Below are 19,961 nucleotides of genomic sequence, written 5' to 3' on the forward strand. Positions count from 1 at the left end.
TAGTAAAATGCACACTGTGCCGTGTTTCTTGCATGACAAATCATAATTCCTTTAATGCTCTTCTTTAAAGAACTAATTAGATAGGTTCTATGAGTTTATAGTGCCTGTGATTGTTTTAAGAAAGGGATCACTAGTATTCTTTCTGTTTCCAATTTTAGAAATCAATTTTTATGTAACCAAAAACACCAAATTGACAATTTGGAAAATTGGGAGAGATCATTTTATTTTATCATTGCAATAATTGTACACATCTACTTTTCCATCTTATGTGAATCCTTCAGAGTATTGATATTAACAAAGACTCAGCTAAGATATAAGCTCTAATATTGCAATTCTTTCCTGCCTGTCTTGCTTTTCTCTTATTTTTTGAGCTGAAAGAAAATTTAATCAGCAATTGAATCTTTCTTCTTTCATTTCTGGGTGCTCCTACCAAAACTGACAATCCACCATCTGGATGGATATATTTGTAATGTGGACACCTGTTGTCTATGAACTAAATTGGAACCACAAGTTTATTCCATATAATATCCCTCACAATTTGCATTATCTCATTCATTTTCCAATTGTATAGGCAATAAAAAGAAAATATCTCATGACTACAAAATAACATCTTAAGCAGTTTACAACAGAAATCATAATTTAATAGTTTATACTTTTATTTTTTCTTTGTAATCCCAAGAACAGCAATAAAGTTGCTAGACTCATGATTTAATAAGCAGACTGTCAAGCAATCTAAAAAACAAAACATCTTCTGCAAATATGAAACAGTGTAAGAAAAATTATATTCTAAGTAATAGTGATATTACTATATAAAAATGTTGTAGTTATTAGATTAACACTACTACAATTGGGTATAATGATTTCTAACCTTGGTTTCTAACACTAAAAGCATTGAAAAGCAAAGTTATAGTTCATCTAAATTTTTAAATCAGTGTCTTCCTTGAAACATTGTGGAAAGGGTGGAATCCAAAAAACTAAAGGAACAATATTAAGACAATACTGTTCTTATAAAAGGTTCCTTATATAGTCTCTAGTACATTAGATAAAATTTAGTTTAGTACACCTTGCACATTATTATCTGTCGATAGGTAACACTTCTTTTGTGCTCTGATCTTAGTATATATAATTTATACTTGATATCATACAACCCTTACACCAGGTTTATATTTCTCACTAGAATTTCAGCTTGGACAGACCAAGTGGCTATTGTATCATGTCCACCTGGATGCCTAATGAATACCCTATCCATAACATGTCCAAAATGGAATTCTCAATTCCCCATCACAACATCTTCTCTCTTCTTGTCTTCCCTGTGTCATCCTTGATTTCTCTCTTTCCTCCCACACTTTACACATCAGCTTCTGTTGTATAATCTCCAATTATATCTTGATGCCAGTTGCTCTCTCTTTATTGCTACCATCCTACTGGAATTTACCATCATCTTCCTCTAGACTTATGTAGCTTCCCCATTTATCTGCACCCTGTGGTCCTTCTCTGCACAGCCTCCAGAGTGATCCTTTAAAGACTTAAGTTATTTTTATTTCATTGCTGTAACTCTCTTATGGCTTCTAATTGCATTTGGGATCCAATCCAGATTTCAGGCCTCAGGGGCATGCTTCCTAGATCAACAGCTTTTGGCTGCAAAGGAATCTGCTTGCTCCTGCAACCCTCCCCTTCCCTTACTCACAAAAACCTGTTTTATCCTCTATATTTGAAATGACCCTATTATTTGGTTGTTATTATTTGTTTACCTGCTGATTTTCTGTATCTGGCTCATCCTTGCTGCCTCTCCAGCACCTAGAATTGTCCTTTGGCATTTACTTACTTCCAGTAAATGTTTTCAAAAAATGAAAAAATTGTTAACTTTGTTGTTGTATTTGAAGACCCAATTGTGACTTTTTTGAACTGGGCTTGGGGTAAATAATGACTTTTATCTAAAATTAAGTATGAATTGTTTGATTTTACTAATTCTGCAAATAGATAACCTCAACAATACGTGGAATAAAAACAAAAAGGAGAGAGAGAATTTCCAGGAAGACTCTTCCAAGGAATCTCAGACTAGTTCTGACTGTGATAAACAACTCTTGGCACAGTCAGAAGCTGCACCGTTGGTTGAGACCAAGGAAGAAATGCCAGAAATAGAGAGGGAAATTGGATTCATACCCCAGACAGGTGCTGGTAAGTCTTGCTTTCATTTCCAGGGTCCAAATAATATCTACAACTTAAACATAATGCTATTAGTAAATTTGTGATTACTACCTGTCCCAGTTCCCTTATATTCGCTTTTATATTAAAAATACCAACAACTTGTAACTTCATATATAAACACCAGATGGCTATAAGAACAGAGTTACTGGCATTCACACATTACACAGAGAACAAAACCATACAAAACTACTTGGGCCACCCCAGGCTTGTGACCCCATTCACACAATGAGAGGGTTGTTTTAGTATTTGGGACTCTTTTAGACAAATGGGAAGACTGATGAATTATTAACAGCCACTTAACAGATCATTAATCCATTATACATGATTTTTCATATATGTGATTTTTTTAATGACTACACTAATTGATAAATTTTAAATTTAGGGTGTTTTATTTTGCTTGTTTATTTTTTATTTTTATTTTTTAAGATTTATTTATTTATTCATACAGAACTGGGGTACAGGACAGAGATGTGGAGGGTGAGAGGATTCACCAGAGACAGAGTGGGGAGCAGAACAGGCAGATCAACGAAGTACACTGCTGAGGGGAGCAGCGGGCAGGTCAGGAGAGGTCTGCCGCGCCATGTGGATCTCCTCCCGGGCAGGCGGGTATCGAACTCATGTGGAAGTGGCTTAAGCTTCTTAGTGCAGTGCTTTAACCTGCTGCGCCACCAGGGAGGGCCCTGCTTGTTTATTTTTTAAATATTTTTAAGGGCCTTGCTGGTGACACAGGGATAAAGACATAGTGCTGTTAAGGTACTGCCAGCCACTACAGCACAAATCCGACGCCTGGACAGCCAGGTGGCTGACCCACTTGGCACAGCAGACCTCTCCTGTCTACCTGCTGTTCCCCTTAGCAGTATATTTGAGTGGATCTACATGTTCTGCTCCCCACTCTGTCTCTATCTCTGTCTCCCTCTCTTACCCCCCAATACCTCTGACCTGTACCCCAGTATGGGTAAGTAAATAAATCTTTAAAATGATCTTTTTAAGGAGCATAATTTCAAAACTATATGAATCAGACTATATATGTAACCAACCATGTAATGTTTTGGAATTACTTACTTTTTGTTGATTCCAATCAGTATTTAAAACTGTGGTGCTTACTTAGTAACAATCTGTATGCCATATATCCTTATATCCATATATCTCAACAGAACAGACTGTCAGCACTTTTCAGATTATTTTCCTTTATACTCACTTAGTGACTGTAATAACCCCCAGATTGATGTTCTCATTTTAACAACCCCAAAATTGCTGGATAAGACTATTGAAGTTTTTCTCTTCAATTAGACATAGTCAAATTCATAGCTTTAAAATGAAATGAGTTTAAGAATTTCTGAGCTCAAGGCATCCTCCTTTCTTCTTACCTCAGCTTTTTCTCCCCTCTGATTTGTCACGATCTTATGAATGAACATCTCCAAATAAATATTGTTTAGATCTGTTAATTTTAGCAGTCTTTAAGTAGACAGCATATACTCAAGTAATCTCCAGTTTCCTTGTTCCAAGACCTGGAGACTTGGTGAAACTCTTGTTATGGGACAGCATATAGCTCATAGGACTAATCATCAGACTAGGGGATCAATAACTGAACCATGAATGTCTTCCTCTATGACAGGGTAGTACTGGCTTGTAAATGTAATTTGGCCCATTGATATGTTAGCTTTATTTAAAAGTACTTTTCAAATCTCACTAGACCTTTAGAAATCTTTTTCATTGAGAATTTCCAGATAATGTCAGTATTTCCCCCTCTACCGTTTTCCTTATTTTAACATCTCAGATCACAGAGCCAAGAATTCCACACAGATGATATGCTTCCAATCTTCCTATTAATATAGACCTCCATGAAAAATAGCAGAAAGCTAGAGGAAGCAAACTATGTGAAATGTTTTTCTACCCACACAGGCTCTATTAGAACCAGAGTGGTATGTTCTCTGCTAGATGGCTGTATATTCAAAAGATATTCAAAAGATACATCATGTTCATTTTCAAATCATTAAACTATATTTCCTGGAAACAATGCAAAGAGAAATATATTCTCCATTTTTGCTTCTAGAATACCAAGATTATCAACTAACTTGGACTTTTTCTTATACTACTATTTATCAAAGAATTACTTCTGATCTTTAAACATTAATACATTAACCTTAGTTCTTCAAATCAAAATATGTAAAGGTTTTCAGATGCACATGTTTCATATATATTAAGAAGATAAAAGCTCTACCAATTAAAATAAGACACAATACCTTAACATAACCCAGACTAGGACATACCACCCTCTGTTTCTTTGACATTTCTTTCATTTGTTCTGAGAGATTTGGCAGTTTCTACTGTCTTCACTTGCTTTGGTTGGCATGTAATAGGCAACTATTTTGCACATCACAGCATCCAAATGTAAAAGGCAGCTACTTCTATTTGCAGGAATCGCCTTTTCTTTAGGTTCCATGAAGTACTCAGTTACTCCTCTGTAAGAATATAAGAAATGTTGGTTATTCCTCTATGATAGATACTTCTTTAAAATCAAATTTATATTTTCTTGCTTTGTATCCAAGCTCTAAGTTTTTGTATACATGCTAACCTTTCACTTCAGTATCAAGTCAAAAGTGAAACATTTTGAAGATATTTTCAAGTAATTATACCCAATATACATAATAATGGCACTGCATATACCTCAAGTGTTGTGTCAAGTGACAAGTCACTAAGCTCACCTGTGCTCAGGCAATGACAGCTGCTTCACAACTGCCACCTGGCCAGCAGTGACTATAGAAATTCCTGGTTGTGAGGCATGCAGTTTCAAAGATGTTACAGTGTGGGGAAAATGTATATTTTTTAATTTATGGAAGATGGAACTGCTCCACAAGCAAAGTTTTCAGAGTGACCAGTTCTTTGATTGGAAAAAGGAATCTACAGTTACATGGTCAGGCAGATGGCAGACCAACCCTAGAATTTAGATCTTGGAAAATACTTTAAAAGGTAACTTGGGAACTGTAGCAGAGATAGAGTACAGATTCTGGAATTGTATTACTAGGCTTATATCTCCTCACTAGTGGTGTCACCTGGGCAAGTTAATATTCTTAATTTTCCTCCTCGTAAAATGCACTACTTATTTCTAAAAGGTATTAATAAATGACCTCAAAACAGTGCCTAGCACGCTGTAAGTGCTTGATAAATGTTAACGATAGTTATTATTTGCTACAGAAGGTACTGGGACTTGATAAAGGAATAAAGAGATTGTCAGAAAAGAAGCTGCCTGTTCCTCTGCATATGGGTATGAGGCACCAGCCTGTCCAATTCAGCATTTCAGTGGCCTTCATGGAGCTGTATTGCTGCTGATAATCAAAATTATGCTTATTCATTCTCAAATTAAATTCCCTCTAGCAAAAGTCTAGATTCTAGATTCCTTTAAGATAGATAACAGCTCTTGGTGGCAGGCAGTTCTTCCTTATGCCTATCTTGTATCTTTTCAGTTAATTCTGAGGTACCTTTTTGTTGGTTTAGTAAAAAAGTGCAGAGCAATTGATGACCATATGAGCACACATGCCCTTAGGAGACCTACCCACCTTTTTCATTTCAAGCTCAGATACATGTTCTCTGTCAAATATGTTGATATATTTGTTCATTTCATCATTCTAACCCCAGAAAATTAAGCTATATTGGTTAGAAGACATTTAAGCCTTAAGTTCTCTTTTATCTTCTTTATTAGAACAGTTGAAGAGTTCAGACCCTTTGCCTGTGTATGATACCTTAATGTTTCGTGCAAGCAAGCATACTGACCGGATTCACCTCTATACCAAGGTAAGCATCTTGTGGATTCTGTAACTTCAGACATGTCAATGAAGGTGATTAATTTTATTAACAATGAGGAGGCATCTAAAACTAATACTCATAGACAGAAGAATAGCAATAACAAATCCGTTACATATTTACATAAATAGCATATTTTTATGAAAAATTATATTATTAAAATAACATTTAATATAAGAGTGACATTATTTTACATTTTCACAATTTCTAAAGAAGATAGTAGACTTCTTTTATCTGCCTGTGAATGGAAAACTTCATTACACATTTGTTCAAGAATGAGAGTAAAAAAGGTAAATGTTTTGCTATTGTTACATAAACACATTTGACACTTTGGTTCCCCTGGAAAAGTATCAGGGATTATGAGAGAATCTTTGACTTAGGTAAACTATTGTATTTGAGGAAAGTTTACTGAAATTATAAATACTTTTGTTAACCTTACATTTGAAATTTCTAATCTTTCTAAGTAAAATATGATTTCTAACTTCTTAAACTCATGGATAATTCTATTGAAGATGGCCTTTTAAAATATAATTTAGGTTGGAGCTTCTCAAACTCAGGTACAAGTTTTATACTAAATCACATAAGGTACACCTACACCTAGATGGAATAACATATGATAATCTTCCTAACTGAAGATTAGAAGAGCTTGCCAGAAGATTGGGATGGTTAGGATGGTGAACACCAGACTCCCCACGCAACCTCCATTGTGGGACCTCAGAAAAGAGAGAGACTCTTAAGAGTGAAACATAGTTTCACCAACTCTGTGAGTGTTGGTTAAGAGTCATAACCAATACTTCCCTTAAAAGTTTAAATCCCAGTCCACCTTCTGGAACCTCCAGATAGGGTTGGGGGAGTTCCAAGACTCTGCTCCCTCTGCTCATCAAGAGGCAGGTCTAAAGCCACAGGCTCATCCCGTATGTGAGGGGAGCCCCAGGCCAAGCTTCTCAGGCCATCACATATCGGTGAGACAGGACCTGACCTTAGAAGTTCTTGAAGGTCAAAAGCAAAAGATGGAAGCAAGGCAGAAATACTTAAGGATTCAAGAAGCCCCTGAATTGCAAACTTTTTACTTTTTACAGAAAAGTTCTGTGACCCAGTTTATCTGATCAGTACATTTCCCCCTGTGGGTGGACACAGGAGAGAAACTGCAGATCCCTGGTAGAGAGCAGAGTGAGTTTGCTGCTATGCTGAACACATCTGACCCATCATCTGGCCCCACAACCCCACCTGTGGAGTACAGGCCACCTCACTTTGACTTAGCTTTTAATAGTATTGAGTATATTTGTAAGACTCTTCTCAATAATTCCATGTTCTTTTATATATGAGGTTGTTTAGTTAATTTCCTAACCATGACACTAAGAGAATGATACTAAGACCAGTTCATAAACTGGTCTTTTCACAGCTGTAGTAGAGTTGAGACAGAGTTTTCCTTTTGTCTTAGAACAGCTGAAGTAAAAATTTGAATGAAACTGTAGTTCACTGCCTATAAAATGTCCCTCCTGAGCACAATCAATATACACACATATAGAATCCTATGTCTGATTCAGTTCAGAATCCCAATTACATACCTAAACTTCAAATGGATACATAAGCACTTTTTGCATGTTTTTTCCAAAGCGACAGTGGGAACTGGAATGTTACTTTTTAACTGAGTGAATTAGAATATGGATTTCACTGTAGATTTTCTTAAGCAGGTACTTCATGTTGAAACCTCATGCATAATAGACACACCCTCTACATGCTATTTCTTACCCCAGAGAGAATGCAATAGAGCCTTCAGAGGCCCAGGAGAGCCTTACCGGCTCCTGCACTTACTGTCCCTCCAAGAGAGCTATGTTGGGAATCTTTTCTAGAGTCTGTCCTTCAGTTTATCTTTTAGGAGACTAGGCACAGCATGCCATAATATAATTCTTTGACTTTAAAATAATTACTAGTGACTACAGACAAAATTGATTAATAATGCCTTCTTAAATATAATCAGGATGGGAACCACATGAACTGTAATTTCATTCCTTTGGATATAAAATTAGACCTTTGGGAAGATTTACCAGCAAGTTTCCAGCTGAAACAGAATCGCTCCCTGGTAAGAATAGTACTGTACATTTGTTTTAACTTAAAATTTGTCGAATAATTTTAATGACCACTCTTAGCTTAATAAAAGCAGGATATTTTGTGGCCTGTTACAAAGTCAAATCACTGGTTGCATTTTAATCAGTCCAGGCAGTGCCTCTGAATTACCCCAATGCTAAGAATAAATGTGAAATCTGTTTCCTGGGCGAATGATCACACCTATGGTTGCTGTTTCTGTGGACAGAATCATCTTCACATCATTTAATTTCTCATTCACAAGATTAGTAACTGTGATATTTGTATCTGACAGAATCACATTTAATCCTTGAAGGTTAAGTTCTAACAACGATAGATTCTGAGAGTAGGGATAAGACCTTGTTGGGTGAGTATTGATTCATTGTCAGGAGCATCAGCGAGCGGTTGCGCCCAAGTTACGGTAGGGAGGCCTTCATTCAGATTGTGGCCAACTTCCATTCACTGCTAGGACAGATCAACATGTTGAGGTTAGGGAGGCATCAGGTAGTGTACCACATTTTACAAGAAAATGCTGAGTATGTTTCTACTCGTTGAGTAGAAATCAAGTACTCCCATGCGTCAACTACACCTGTGTTAATGGCAAAGGTAGCAGCGGGCTTTTTCCTTTGGTATCATCTAATCCTGATTCTTAAATACTCAGAAAATAGTCAAGTATACATATATTTGGCCAAACTAGCATAATCATAGCTCTAATAAAAAATTTCCCGGATTTATTGATGCCCTATTTTCCCTCTGTGACAACAACACAGTCAGGCACAAAGTGATTCTCAGATACTGCTTTGTCATTCTGTCACCATGGCAGACCTGCTGTCCTCAAGACCAGATCTGCGATGGCCACTGCTGAGATGTGTGTTTCCAACGGCCAGACTGCTAGCTCATTGAGCTCATATTGCTATTGGCCCCTAGGTGCATCAAGGATGATGCTGGGTGCCCATACACATGCCTACAGAGGATCTTTGGGGTGAAAGTGATCTCTGCAGAACTGGCCACAGAGCACAACAAAAATAGGAAAACGGTGTCAAATTGGAGTTATAAATTATGAAACTCAAAAGCCAGTTGGGCAGGTATAATAAGATATCAGTGTCTGTTTTCTGATGTTTTGAAGTAGCCTCACTTTCAAAGAAAGATTGCTGGTCAATTGTTAACTTTTTTCTTATTTTTGGCTAGATTTTGAGGTTTGTTCGTGAATGGAGTAGTCTTACTGCCATGAAGCAAAGAATAATCAGGAAAAGAATGCAGCTGTTCTGCAGCCCAATTCTTGCTTTGGAAGAGATTACAAAACAGCAAGCTAAGCAACACTGTACCAAAAGGTATGAGTTGGCTTTCTTTTTTGCATACTATTGCTTGTCATGGTTATTTCTCCAGGGCATCTGATGCATTTTATGTAATTGAAATGATATCTTGATGCTAAAGGAGAAAATCACACATAAAGTGACAGCTTGTCTCATAGCAGCATCGTTAGGCATTTCACAAATTTGACCAAATTTGCCAGAAAAGACCAGGTCGTCCAGATCTTACTCACCATGAGTCCCACTCTTCAGGAAAGGGGTCAGAGTCATGAGTCAGTGTGACCTGTGGCCACCAAGTCTGGGACACTATTTACCAAGAGGAAGGCATTTCCCTGTTAGAATAGTGGAGCTCCCCTCCAGGTCCCTCTGCCTCACACTTAAGTGCAGCAGCAGAGCTGATTCTATTGGGCAAGCTCATGCCCATGGTTGGAAATGAAGAAACAGGAAAAGTTAACTGTCTCACTGTTGCTGACTGTTTTGCCTTTATCATTACCAGTCCCTTTGTAGTTTCTGCACACTTACTTCCCTTTTTTTGACCTCATAATCATCTTGGCCTCACTTGGTTTTCCCTCATATGATCTCAAATCCCCGTTCACTAGACTTTCTCCTCAGTGTGAAGCAAGGAAGATGGTAGGGACTTAATACTTTGTTAGAATCACAAATTCATATGACTTAAAACGAAGCAGGAACCATAAATGAGTGAATGAGGAATGTAACACTGGGAAAGCATGTGATAGATGGGTGGACCATGGTAAATCAGAAAGTATATAACCAATCTAATGTCATTTAGACTTTAAAATAAAATACTGTATGAGTCAAAGAAAGTCCTTCGACTGATTGAATTTATCCACAAGCTGTTAGTTTTGGACTCTTGCCTTAACTCTTCTGTACAGGTTAAATTTTTCTCATGAGCATATATTATTGTAGATTTAAAAATGCCTTTAAAATACCTATTTATACATATGCATACATACATACCTACAGAAAAAGATTGCTGCCTATTTCACTTTTCTTAGTACTTCTTCCAGTCCTTTCTATTTCACCATATTTCTAATGAGTCTTAGCTGAGGTATTGATCTTTTTGCATGGTCTTACCTTCCTTCTTGAGTATACTGCCAATGCAGACAATCCTAGATATGTCCCGGTTTTCTTCTCCATGAGACATGGATGCCCACTTAAGGTACCTACCACCTAAGAAAGATGAGGTCAGGTGTAAGTCTCACACATGATATTATTTATAAAATATATATGTAGATGACATAATAACAAATAAAGCCCATCTTAACAAAGAGCAGAGTAAGTAATTGAGTTTTTTGTTAAAGATTTGTTTATGCATACTGAACTGAGGTACAGGCCAGAGGTGTGGGGGCCAGTGAGAGGCTTCACCCGAGACAGAGGGGGGAGTAGAACAGGCAGACTGACGAAGTACACTGCTGAGGGGAGCAGAGAGGAGCAGTGGGCGGGTTTGGAGAGGTCTACCGCACCATGTGGATCACCTCCGGGGTGGGATCGAACTCATGTTGAGGTGGCTTTAGCTTCTTAGTGCTGTGCTTTAACCTGCTGTGCCACCAGGGAGAGCCCGAATTTAATTTTTAAGACCACTTTGGCAGCAGTTGGAAAATCAGATTGAAAGGACAGGACTTGAAGTGGAGAAACAAGTTATATAAGTTTACTTTTTTTCTCATAACTAACTACACAAACTCAACAACTTAAAACAACAGAAATTTATTACTTTACATAAGTCTGATGTCTGAGTTGGCTCTATCAGTTTCTCTGCTGTGGATTTTATGAGGCTGAAATTGAGATGTCACCCACTGGGTTCATAGTGACAGTCCCTGGGAAGAACCTGTTTCCTTACTCATTCATATTATTGACAGAATTCTGTCCTTTGCAGTGGTAGAACTTGTGCTTCCTTGCTGTCAGTGAGGGCCATCCTTAGCTTCTAGAGATATCTTTGTGTCTAGCACATGCGGTTGTATATCTAAGGGCCAGCAATGCTGCATCAAATCCTTCTTGTGCTTGGAACCTCTCCCTGTTTCTAAGGCTGGCTGATTAATAATCTTAATTACATCTGCAAAATCCCTTACAGCATTCCTTAGCTCTGTGACTGGTTGAATAACCAAAGAACAGATTGTCCTGGGGGGTGGGGGGGGCTGGTATCATTAAAATTCTTCCTATCATATAAATTAAAGGCCTATTCTAGTAGGCCTGGAAAAAAAATGATCAGGACTTATAGTCAAATATTAGCAATGAAAATGCAGGAAGTGAATAAAGAGATGTGTTGAAGTAAGTCTAAGGACCTTAGTCACTGCATAGAGGTGAAGCGCAGGAAATTGACTTAGCAGAGCTATGAAAATGAAACCTATATACCCAGAGGAAGGGGAGAGGGTCACTGTGGTGCTATCAGGAAAGATGCTGGTTCTTGCTATAGAATCCCAGTAAGTCTCAGCAAATTGAATTAACTCTGTATCTGTCTATGTGAGTAAATATTTAATGCCTTTTCCTCCCATTGTCCTACCAGTTTACTCACTAAGGAAACTGAACAGAGAAGCACCAGTCTTGGAAACACCAGGGACAATGGAGAGAAAGACAGAGGCATTATATTGGAAACTGACACTTTATAGGACATATTCCTTTTTCACTCAGCTTCCAGAATACCCACAGCTACATTTTACTTCCTAGGAAGGTGATTATGCGTCATTTCTGAAAAAATTGGAATGGGCTGAGAAAAAAGACACAGTAGGTAATAAAATTTAGGAATTTCCCCAAAAGCAATGGTTTGGCTCCAACTATATTATACTTCTGTGAGGTCCACCAACATGTAGGCTCCATCCAAACTCAGAGCTAGCAGTTTATTTGTAGCTCACACTTAAGTATGAATGGAAGCCAAGATCACCAGCCATTGTTTTGGTTCCTAAGTGAGCTCCCTTTTGTCAGAGGCAGGCCTGATTCAATTGGAGCCCAGTTGGGTCTGGAAGGCCAACTATTTATTCTTTAGCAATAGCCCATCTCCATAGCAGCTCAGCAATTCAGGGCCCAGTACTGTTTTCCTTGCAGGTCACTTTCCAAGGCACACTTCCCCATCCAGGAATTAGTTTTATAGACAACATTCTTCTCTTCCTCTTTGTTAAAATTGGGATTCACCACAATCCTTTGGAAAGTTGGTATGTTTACATGAACTTCTTAGTAAGTCTTAGTGGAAATTTAAATAATGACAACCAAAACTACTGTATATTTGTAAAGTTGTCAACTCCCCATTTTGAGGCTGATTGATTTGCTTCTTATGTTCCCAAAGTTTTAAACTGCTTGTAGGAAAGCAAGAAGTTGTTTTCAGTTCTAAATCGCTAAATAGATTTCTCAGCACCTTTTAAAGTTACTGAATTAGGTTTCTAAGTTTTGAACCACTGAGTAATACTTGAGGCAATATTTAATATTCCATTGCCCCTCAAGACTAGGAAGCTTTTGAGTTAACTTGGAATCCACTGAAATATCTTAAGAAAGTTTTTGTCAAGGGAATAAAATGGTTGAAAAATGGGGGAAAAGCAAGTTAAAAAATTGTAAAGGATTTCACTGTGATTCTGTTTTGCTTTCAGAGACACAAGTAGAACGCAAATATATGAAAAGATAGTCACCCCTACTCTTAATAGGAAAAAGGTAAATTTAAAGCTATAATGTGATAACTTTCAGCATTAAGAGATACTTTTTGCCAGCATAGCTTGTGCTAGTAAAAGTATAATAAAGCAGATACTCTCATCCATTGTTGGTGGACCTGAAAATTGGTACAAACCCAAAGGAAAGCAATGTGTCAAAATGTGTCCAAATCAAAGCCCTTTAACCCAGCAATTCTACTTCTGGGAATTTATCTTACATATACTTCATGTATAGAACATATGATGTTTAGGATAGTAATTACAACATTATTTGTGATAGCAGACAATAGAAACAAGTTAAATGCCCACTAACCAGAGATTAGTTAGTTAAATACATGATTTGCCCAAATAATGGAGTAACATACAACTGTTAAAAGATAAGGCAACTCGGCCCTCCCTGGTGGGGCAGCAGGTTAAAGCACAGCACTGAGAATCTAAAGCCGCTTCCGCATGAGTTCGATTCTCGCCTGCCCCGGAGGTGACCACATGGCGTGGCAGACCTCTCCTGACCCGCCTGCTGCTCCCCTCAGCAGTGTACTTTGTTGATATGCCTGTTCTGCTCCTCCCTCTGGTGAAGCCTCTCACCGCCCCTGAGATTCTGGCCTGTACCCCAGTTCTGTATGCACAAATAAATAAATCTGTAAAAAAAAAAAAAAGATAAGGCAACTCTATGCTCACTAATACGAAAGATCTCTGACATGTAAATCTAGATTTTAAAAAAGAGATGAAGTTAGTGTGATATTGTACTACAATTTATTTTTAAAAGTAAAGGTACAAAGCGGAATGACTGGTAATGAGTCTCTTTGGGATGATGAAATTGTTTGAAATTTGACAGTGATGATGCATCTACAGCCTTGTGAATAAACTGAAATGTTCTGAATTGTAAACTTTGAAACAGTAAATTATATAATATGTGAAACAACCTCCACACAGAAATAACAGACCATTTCTAAAAGGAGATATTAAGAACTGACAACAGAGGTAGCTTTTAAAGAGCCAGGGGGAGGAAGGATGAGAAACAATGGCAGATATACTCTTTACCATATTCACTATTGTATGCCTTTTGAATATAAACATATATCACCTAATCAAAAGTTAATCAGGGCCCCTCCCTGGTGGCTCAGTGGGTTAAAGCACAGCACTGAGAATCTAAAGCCGCTTCCGCATGAGTTCGATTCCAGCCTGTCCTGGAGGTGACCATACGGTGTGGCAGACCTCTCCTGACCCGCCCACTGCTCCCCTCAGCAGTGTACTTCGTAGATCTGCCTGTTCTGTTCCCCACTCTGTCTCTGGTGAAGCCTCTCACCGCCCCTGAGATTCTGGCCTGTACACCAGTTCTGTATGCACAAATAAATAAATCTTAAAAAAAAAAAGGTTTATCAGATATTTTGTAAATAGAAGGGTATCTGTTTATTAAATTTACTTCAGCAACATAACAGCTAATTTCTAAAATTTTATCTGCGGTTGCACAATGCCATTATGATTTAGCTTTAATTTGATTGTCAAACTACTAAATGAAGAAGTACCTGAAAATAATATGAAAAAATTATGTTTAAATTAATTTAAAAAAAAAAAAAGAACTACAATAGGTATAAACTACCAGGGAAACTAGGCCATGCTAATTAGGTGGAATTAATTGGGTAATTGCATTTCAGCTACTTAAATTCCCCTATCACCTTTAATTGGAATAACTTTCCTTTTTACTTCCATTCCCTAACCATTGTGTGATATTGATAGTGTTGTGTAATAAGGTTCTGAATCCCACATCAAGAGTGACTTTATTTCAGTGGAATATTCCATAAACCCTACATGGGCTGATGATAATGGAAATAACCTTGAGATTATGACTGAAGCTGGTTAACTAAAAAGAGAATTACTTTACTCAAATACACTGATATACTATTATACTTGATTAAGGTGAGGAATCATAAGAAGAGGCCAAGAGGAAGGTAAAAATGCAGTTAGAATTTTGCTGCACAGCTTAGAAAGCAGTTAGCTGAAAGCTGTTGGTTGTGTGTATATTTGATCATTTCTTATTCTACACCCACTTTTTTTCTTCCCTTGGTGAGAACTGGCTGAGTGAAGAATGTGAATGACTTTAATTTCTTAGAAAAATAAATTTTGAGAAAACTCATTTGAAACAAAGGGTTGTGTTTCCCACTGGTGGACACCAATGTAAAAAAGGAAAAAAACTCTATTTTCTAACAATGAATAGACTTGTATCTTGCTTTTTCTACTGTCCCTTTTGTAAAGAACCCTGCTGTGAGCATCTAATGCAGAACACTCATAAAGTAGAAAGAGGAAGCTACTTAACATTTTCATTGTTTTAGATATATAACCAAAGAAGATGTTGCCATGGCCTCAATGGACAAGGTGAAGAATGATGGGGGTCATGTCCGTCTGATTACAAAAGAATCCAGGTCACAGCACCTTTCTGCAAAGTAAGGTTTTATTTACTAGTAGGACACTGTAGAGCTAAGACTACTTCTTTAATTTTATGTATTTGTTTTTGTGGTAATACTTTGTGTGGAGACTTTACAGGTAACAAAGAATTTTCACATTATTGCTAGTTCTGCAGTTTTCCTAAAAACCCTGTGAGGCACACAACATCCTCACTTAAAAATTAGAGACCAGGAAGGACCCTGAGACCAGATGGATTAGTGACTTGCCCCCGGCCACCAGATGCTAGGAGACCCAACGTCAGATCTGGATTCTGCTCTCCAATCATGAGCTCTTTCTAGCATAAGAATTTTTTCTTTTAACTACTTTTAACAAAGAAGCATAGAAATTTGTAATTTCCATGTAGGACTTTTCATCAGAATTGACTCACATACCGTTTCCTTTTATTCTAATATAGAGTGCATTTCTTGTCATTGTTCACTTCTAATTTTAATTCAGTCAACTCTTTCTTGAGTTTACCTGCAGGAAGTATACATTTAGCAAGTCTTCTGGTCTAATTCCCATCATCACTGCATGCCACTGTTTCCTGTGGGCCAAGAGGCTGGAAAGCCTTAGTTATGGAAAAGTTAACTTAATGGCCACTTTCTCTTTTGGGGTGTGTGACCCAAGGCATTTATTTAGTGAACTAAGTAGCTGTTGACTTCAGTTGGGGTTTTAACATTAACTTTTTCCAACCTGAAGAAGTATTGACTTATTTTTCAGCTTCTCTAGATGTTTCAAAGTCTGATTATTTAACTTGAAAAATTCTGAATTCACAAGAGAGGTAGCACATTTAATTCCCAAATATTTTTTTGACACACAGTTCTTTCCTTTAGTTTGAATGGAATATCAAGTACTAACTATAGGTATTTTGTTTCCACAGTTATTGACAGAATCTATGCTTGCTGTCTGGCAGGATAGATATTGCAGTGTTAATGGCTATTTAGACTACAATTTGTGCTCATTAGTTGTTTACTCATTGTTTTGTTTAATCTAGAAAATTTCTTGAAGATGGAGCCTCTGTCCCATTTTTAAATCCCTGCACTGCCCAAGCTGATCTCACTAAGAATCCTTCTACATCCAAAGGCTATGTGCAAGCTGTGGATAATGAAGGAAATCCACTTTGCCTCCGTTGTCAGCAACCCACATGCCAAACTGAGCAAGAGTGTAAAGTGAGTGCTTGGGATTCACGGTTTTGCTCTCTGCAGTGTCAGGAGGAATTTTGGATTCGATCTAATAACAGCTATCTGCGAGCTAAAGTATTTGAAATTGAACATGGTGTGTGTCAGCTATGTCATCTAAATGCACAAGAACTCTTCTTACGTCTGAGAGATGCCCCTAAAAGTCAAAGAAAGAATCTGCTGGATATTACCTGGACTTCCAAGCTCCCATTAGAACAGGTAAATTATAATCATGTGACACAAGGCAGCATGAAAGTGTGTGATGAATATTGACTTCTTTAGCTTTTTAATATGGTAATTTTCAAATGTACACACATGGATACATACATACATATATATGTGTGTGTGTGTACATATAGAGCGAGCAAGCAAGAATAATAAATAACCCAAATACCCATCACCCAACCAAAACAGTTATCAGCATTTCCCCTTCGTTTTCATCTACCACTGCAATTCTTTTTTTTTTTCTCCTGGAATTTTTTCTGAGTACCTACCATTATGCAGTGCTAATATTCAGAGTATTCATTAAATTTTTTTTAATTAAGGTAACATTATAACATTATTTAACTTTACAGTGCATATCATGGCAAATCAATATGTGCATATATGATATTACTAGAATTACTTTAAAGCAAATTCCAGTCTTTTCATTCTCAAAGTTTCACTGTGTATCTCACTCGAGTCTCCTTGTTCCTTTGTCTTTTCCTTTCCTCTTTCCTTCCTTCCATTTATTCCCATCCTTATGTAATCCCATACCCCAATACCCATTATCGTACCTAATATAATTATTCCTTAATTATAAAGTAAGTCCATTTTTAGTTTCCCAGATTATCTCAAAATGTCTTTATATAGTTGCTTTGTTAGAATCAAAATATGACCAATACATTGCTTGTGATCATTTATACCTCTTAAGTTCCAGTTTTTCTTATGATCTAAACATATATTATTAGAACCCCATACCTTTGTTTACCTGTGGATATAGAGGAAACTAGGGCATTTGTCATAGAATTTCCCTCATTCTGGATTTGTCTACCTGTATCCATGTTTGAAATGTTTCTCTATCCATAAACTTTCTGAATCATGTTTATAAACTCTAGATGCTTATGTAGATTCCAATTAAATTATTTGTAGAGGAGATCTTAACAGATGATATGTTGTATCAAGAGACAACTATGGCTCCACTTTTTGTGATGTTAATATTGAAAGACAATGGGCAGATGACTCAAAATGTAGTTCATTATGTGAGATGGAAATGTATTTAGTTCATGCCACTTTAAACTGTAATTTTAGTAAAGCAACTTATGATAAAGCTATTTAGTTTAATATCCTCAATAGTAACTGTGATTTCCCCAAATCAGATTTGTTGTGATCTAAACAATTATACATTTCAGATTAATTTTGTAGTGTGCTTAATTTTTGATAATCACTTCTGCACCTCTCTTCCTACTAAAAATGTTGGATAAATTTTTGCCATTTGTCAAATAATATATTTTTATTCCCTGGTGTTGCTGAAGTGTGACAGAATTAAGAAGCATTTCTGCAAAGATGAATTAGTGTGATTTTGAAAGTGAGGGAAAAGCATTGTTTCAATAATGATACCAGAGTTTCTGAAAGATCCTTTAATCTAATTGGTTAGGGACATATTGCTCCCAACCCCAGGGTGTAAGCCAGACTCTATTCACTGTTGGCTGCTTCAGTGTATAGACTTTCAGAGGACATGAAAGACTCAAGGATACCTTGAAATTATCTGTGAGGAATACAGAAGTAGACTCCAAAGTGCTCAGAGGATAAGACTACCAGTTCTCAGACACAGAGCAGAAGTCAGAGAGGAAATAATTTAACTTTAAAGATAAGAATTCAGGATGTCGAAGACTGCCCAGAGCAAGAGTTGGTTACAAAATACGGAACCAAAGTGAATTTTTCCCTTAGGAATGTGCCATTTTCTTGATGTAAGATGGCCATTTGTAATTGCTTCTAATAGTGCCAACCTCAAAAATAGACAAAAAAAATAGTATTTATTTTCTAACAGAATTTGAGAAATTCAATCCGGAATAGAATGGTAAATTAGTCTGGAATAATTTTTGGCTAGACCAAGTTTACCACAGCACCTAGCTGCCCCAGGAGCTCCTCAGGTAGGCATAGTAGGGCCCTGACACTGACTTACATAGCTGGCAGTCATCAGATTGATTGCAGTTTTTTTCATGTCCAAGTGTAAGGAAACAGAAACAACTTTTTGAACTCATCTTTGTGATAGTTAAACAACTACTCTGAGATGATGTATGCTGGTTTACAATGTTGGGTAAAATGTTAAAATACACCCCAGTTTAATGTAGGTTATCAGTAGTTAAATATAAAGTGTACATATATGAACCGACCTAAATAGTGGCTGCTTTAACTGGACATCTTTGAGTCCAGATATTTCATTCCAGTCCATGTAACTTTGGAGGTTTCCAGGTGTATAGAATAAAATTCCAGATAATAGCTATTCATATTAAACTGTCACTGGTGTAATGATGAGTACATCTAGGTCAACAACTAAAGAGTGAGTCAGTGATAGAAGTTTTCAATTTCAGATCTACTGTTGTCTCATTTCTGCTTTAGTGACTACATAAACTAGCTGAAAGGTACAGAATCAACTGATTTTTTTCCCCATCTGTCAGGAGTCTTGATATTTTATATTTGCTTGTAATTTTTTCAAAATATGTTAGAGGGAGAAGAAAAGCTCTCAGAGACGTATCGTAATGCTTTCAAACTGCTAACCTAGAGGGTTTTTCCGACTCACAATGAAAGCTATAAAAAGGCAACCTAATATATTTTTTCCTATGATTTTGCTGTATAAACATGGCTGCACAATGCAAAACCAACAGTGTATGTTGAAAATTGCTGATCTTGTTTTCTTATTGCAGCTTAATGAAATGATAAGAAACCCAGGGGAAGGGCACTTCTGGCAGGTGGACCACATCAAGCCAGTGTCTGGGGGAGGAGGACAGTGCTCCCTGGACAACCTGCAGACTCTCTGTACCGTCTGTCACAAAGAGGTCAGTGAAGCTTGCACACCTGATTTCTTGCTGAGATATGAAATTGAAAATTGTGCATTCACTTGTGGAAGGTTATGGGGATGAATCTGTATCCCTGTGCCCCAGGTGTATTTTATTCCTTTCATCACATAGTACTTGAGTTTCCTCTCGGGCCTGTTTAAGTTCTCAGTCACAGAGAATAAAGAAGCTCCTTCCTTTTATTGTCATTCTAGGACCAGGAAATTTTCACCACCACCTGGAAGAAAATAA

The 19,961-nt window shown here is 37.1% G+C and overlaps 1 protein-coding gene across 7 annotated transcripts in view; it reads left to right on the forward strand.

The window, feature by feature from the left end:
- ZRANB3 (zinc finger, RAN-binding domain containing 3) overlaps positions 1-19,961 on the forward strand; it is a 169,690-nt gene that overhangs the window by 124,654 nt on the left and 25,075 nt on the right. For 6 of the 7 annotated variants that reach the window (XM_012727504.1, XM_012727488.1, XM_012727492.1 and 3 more), the window contains 7 exons: positions 1,981-2,178; positions 5,909-6,000; positions 7,991-8,092; positions 9,283-9,425; positions 15,385-15,495; positions 16,491-16,893; positions 19,581-19,712. In XM_012727504.1, coding sequence (XP_012582958.1) covers positions 1,981-2,178; positions 5,909-6,000; positions 7,991-8,092; positions 9,283-9,425; positions 15,385-15,495; positions 16,491-16,893; positions 19,581-19,712 — 1,181 coding nt within the window. Of the gene's footprint in view, positions 1-1,980; positions 2,179-5,908; positions 6,001-7,990; positions 8,093-9,282; positions 9,426-15,384; positions 15,496-16,195; positions 16,198-16,490; positions 16,894-19,580; positions 19,713-19,961 lie in introns of those variants that run through there. The other variant, XM_012727501.1, reaches the window with a different exon arrangement.

This window comes from Condylura cristata, unplaced genomic scaffold (assembly GCF_000260355.1).
Source record: "Condylura cristata isolate star-nosed mole 26May11 unplaced genomic scaffold, ConCri1.0 scaffold00002, whole genome shotgun sequence".
NCBI classification, from domain to species: Eukaryota; Metazoa; Chordata; class Mammalia; order Eulipotyphla; family Talpidae; genus Condylura; species Condylura cristata.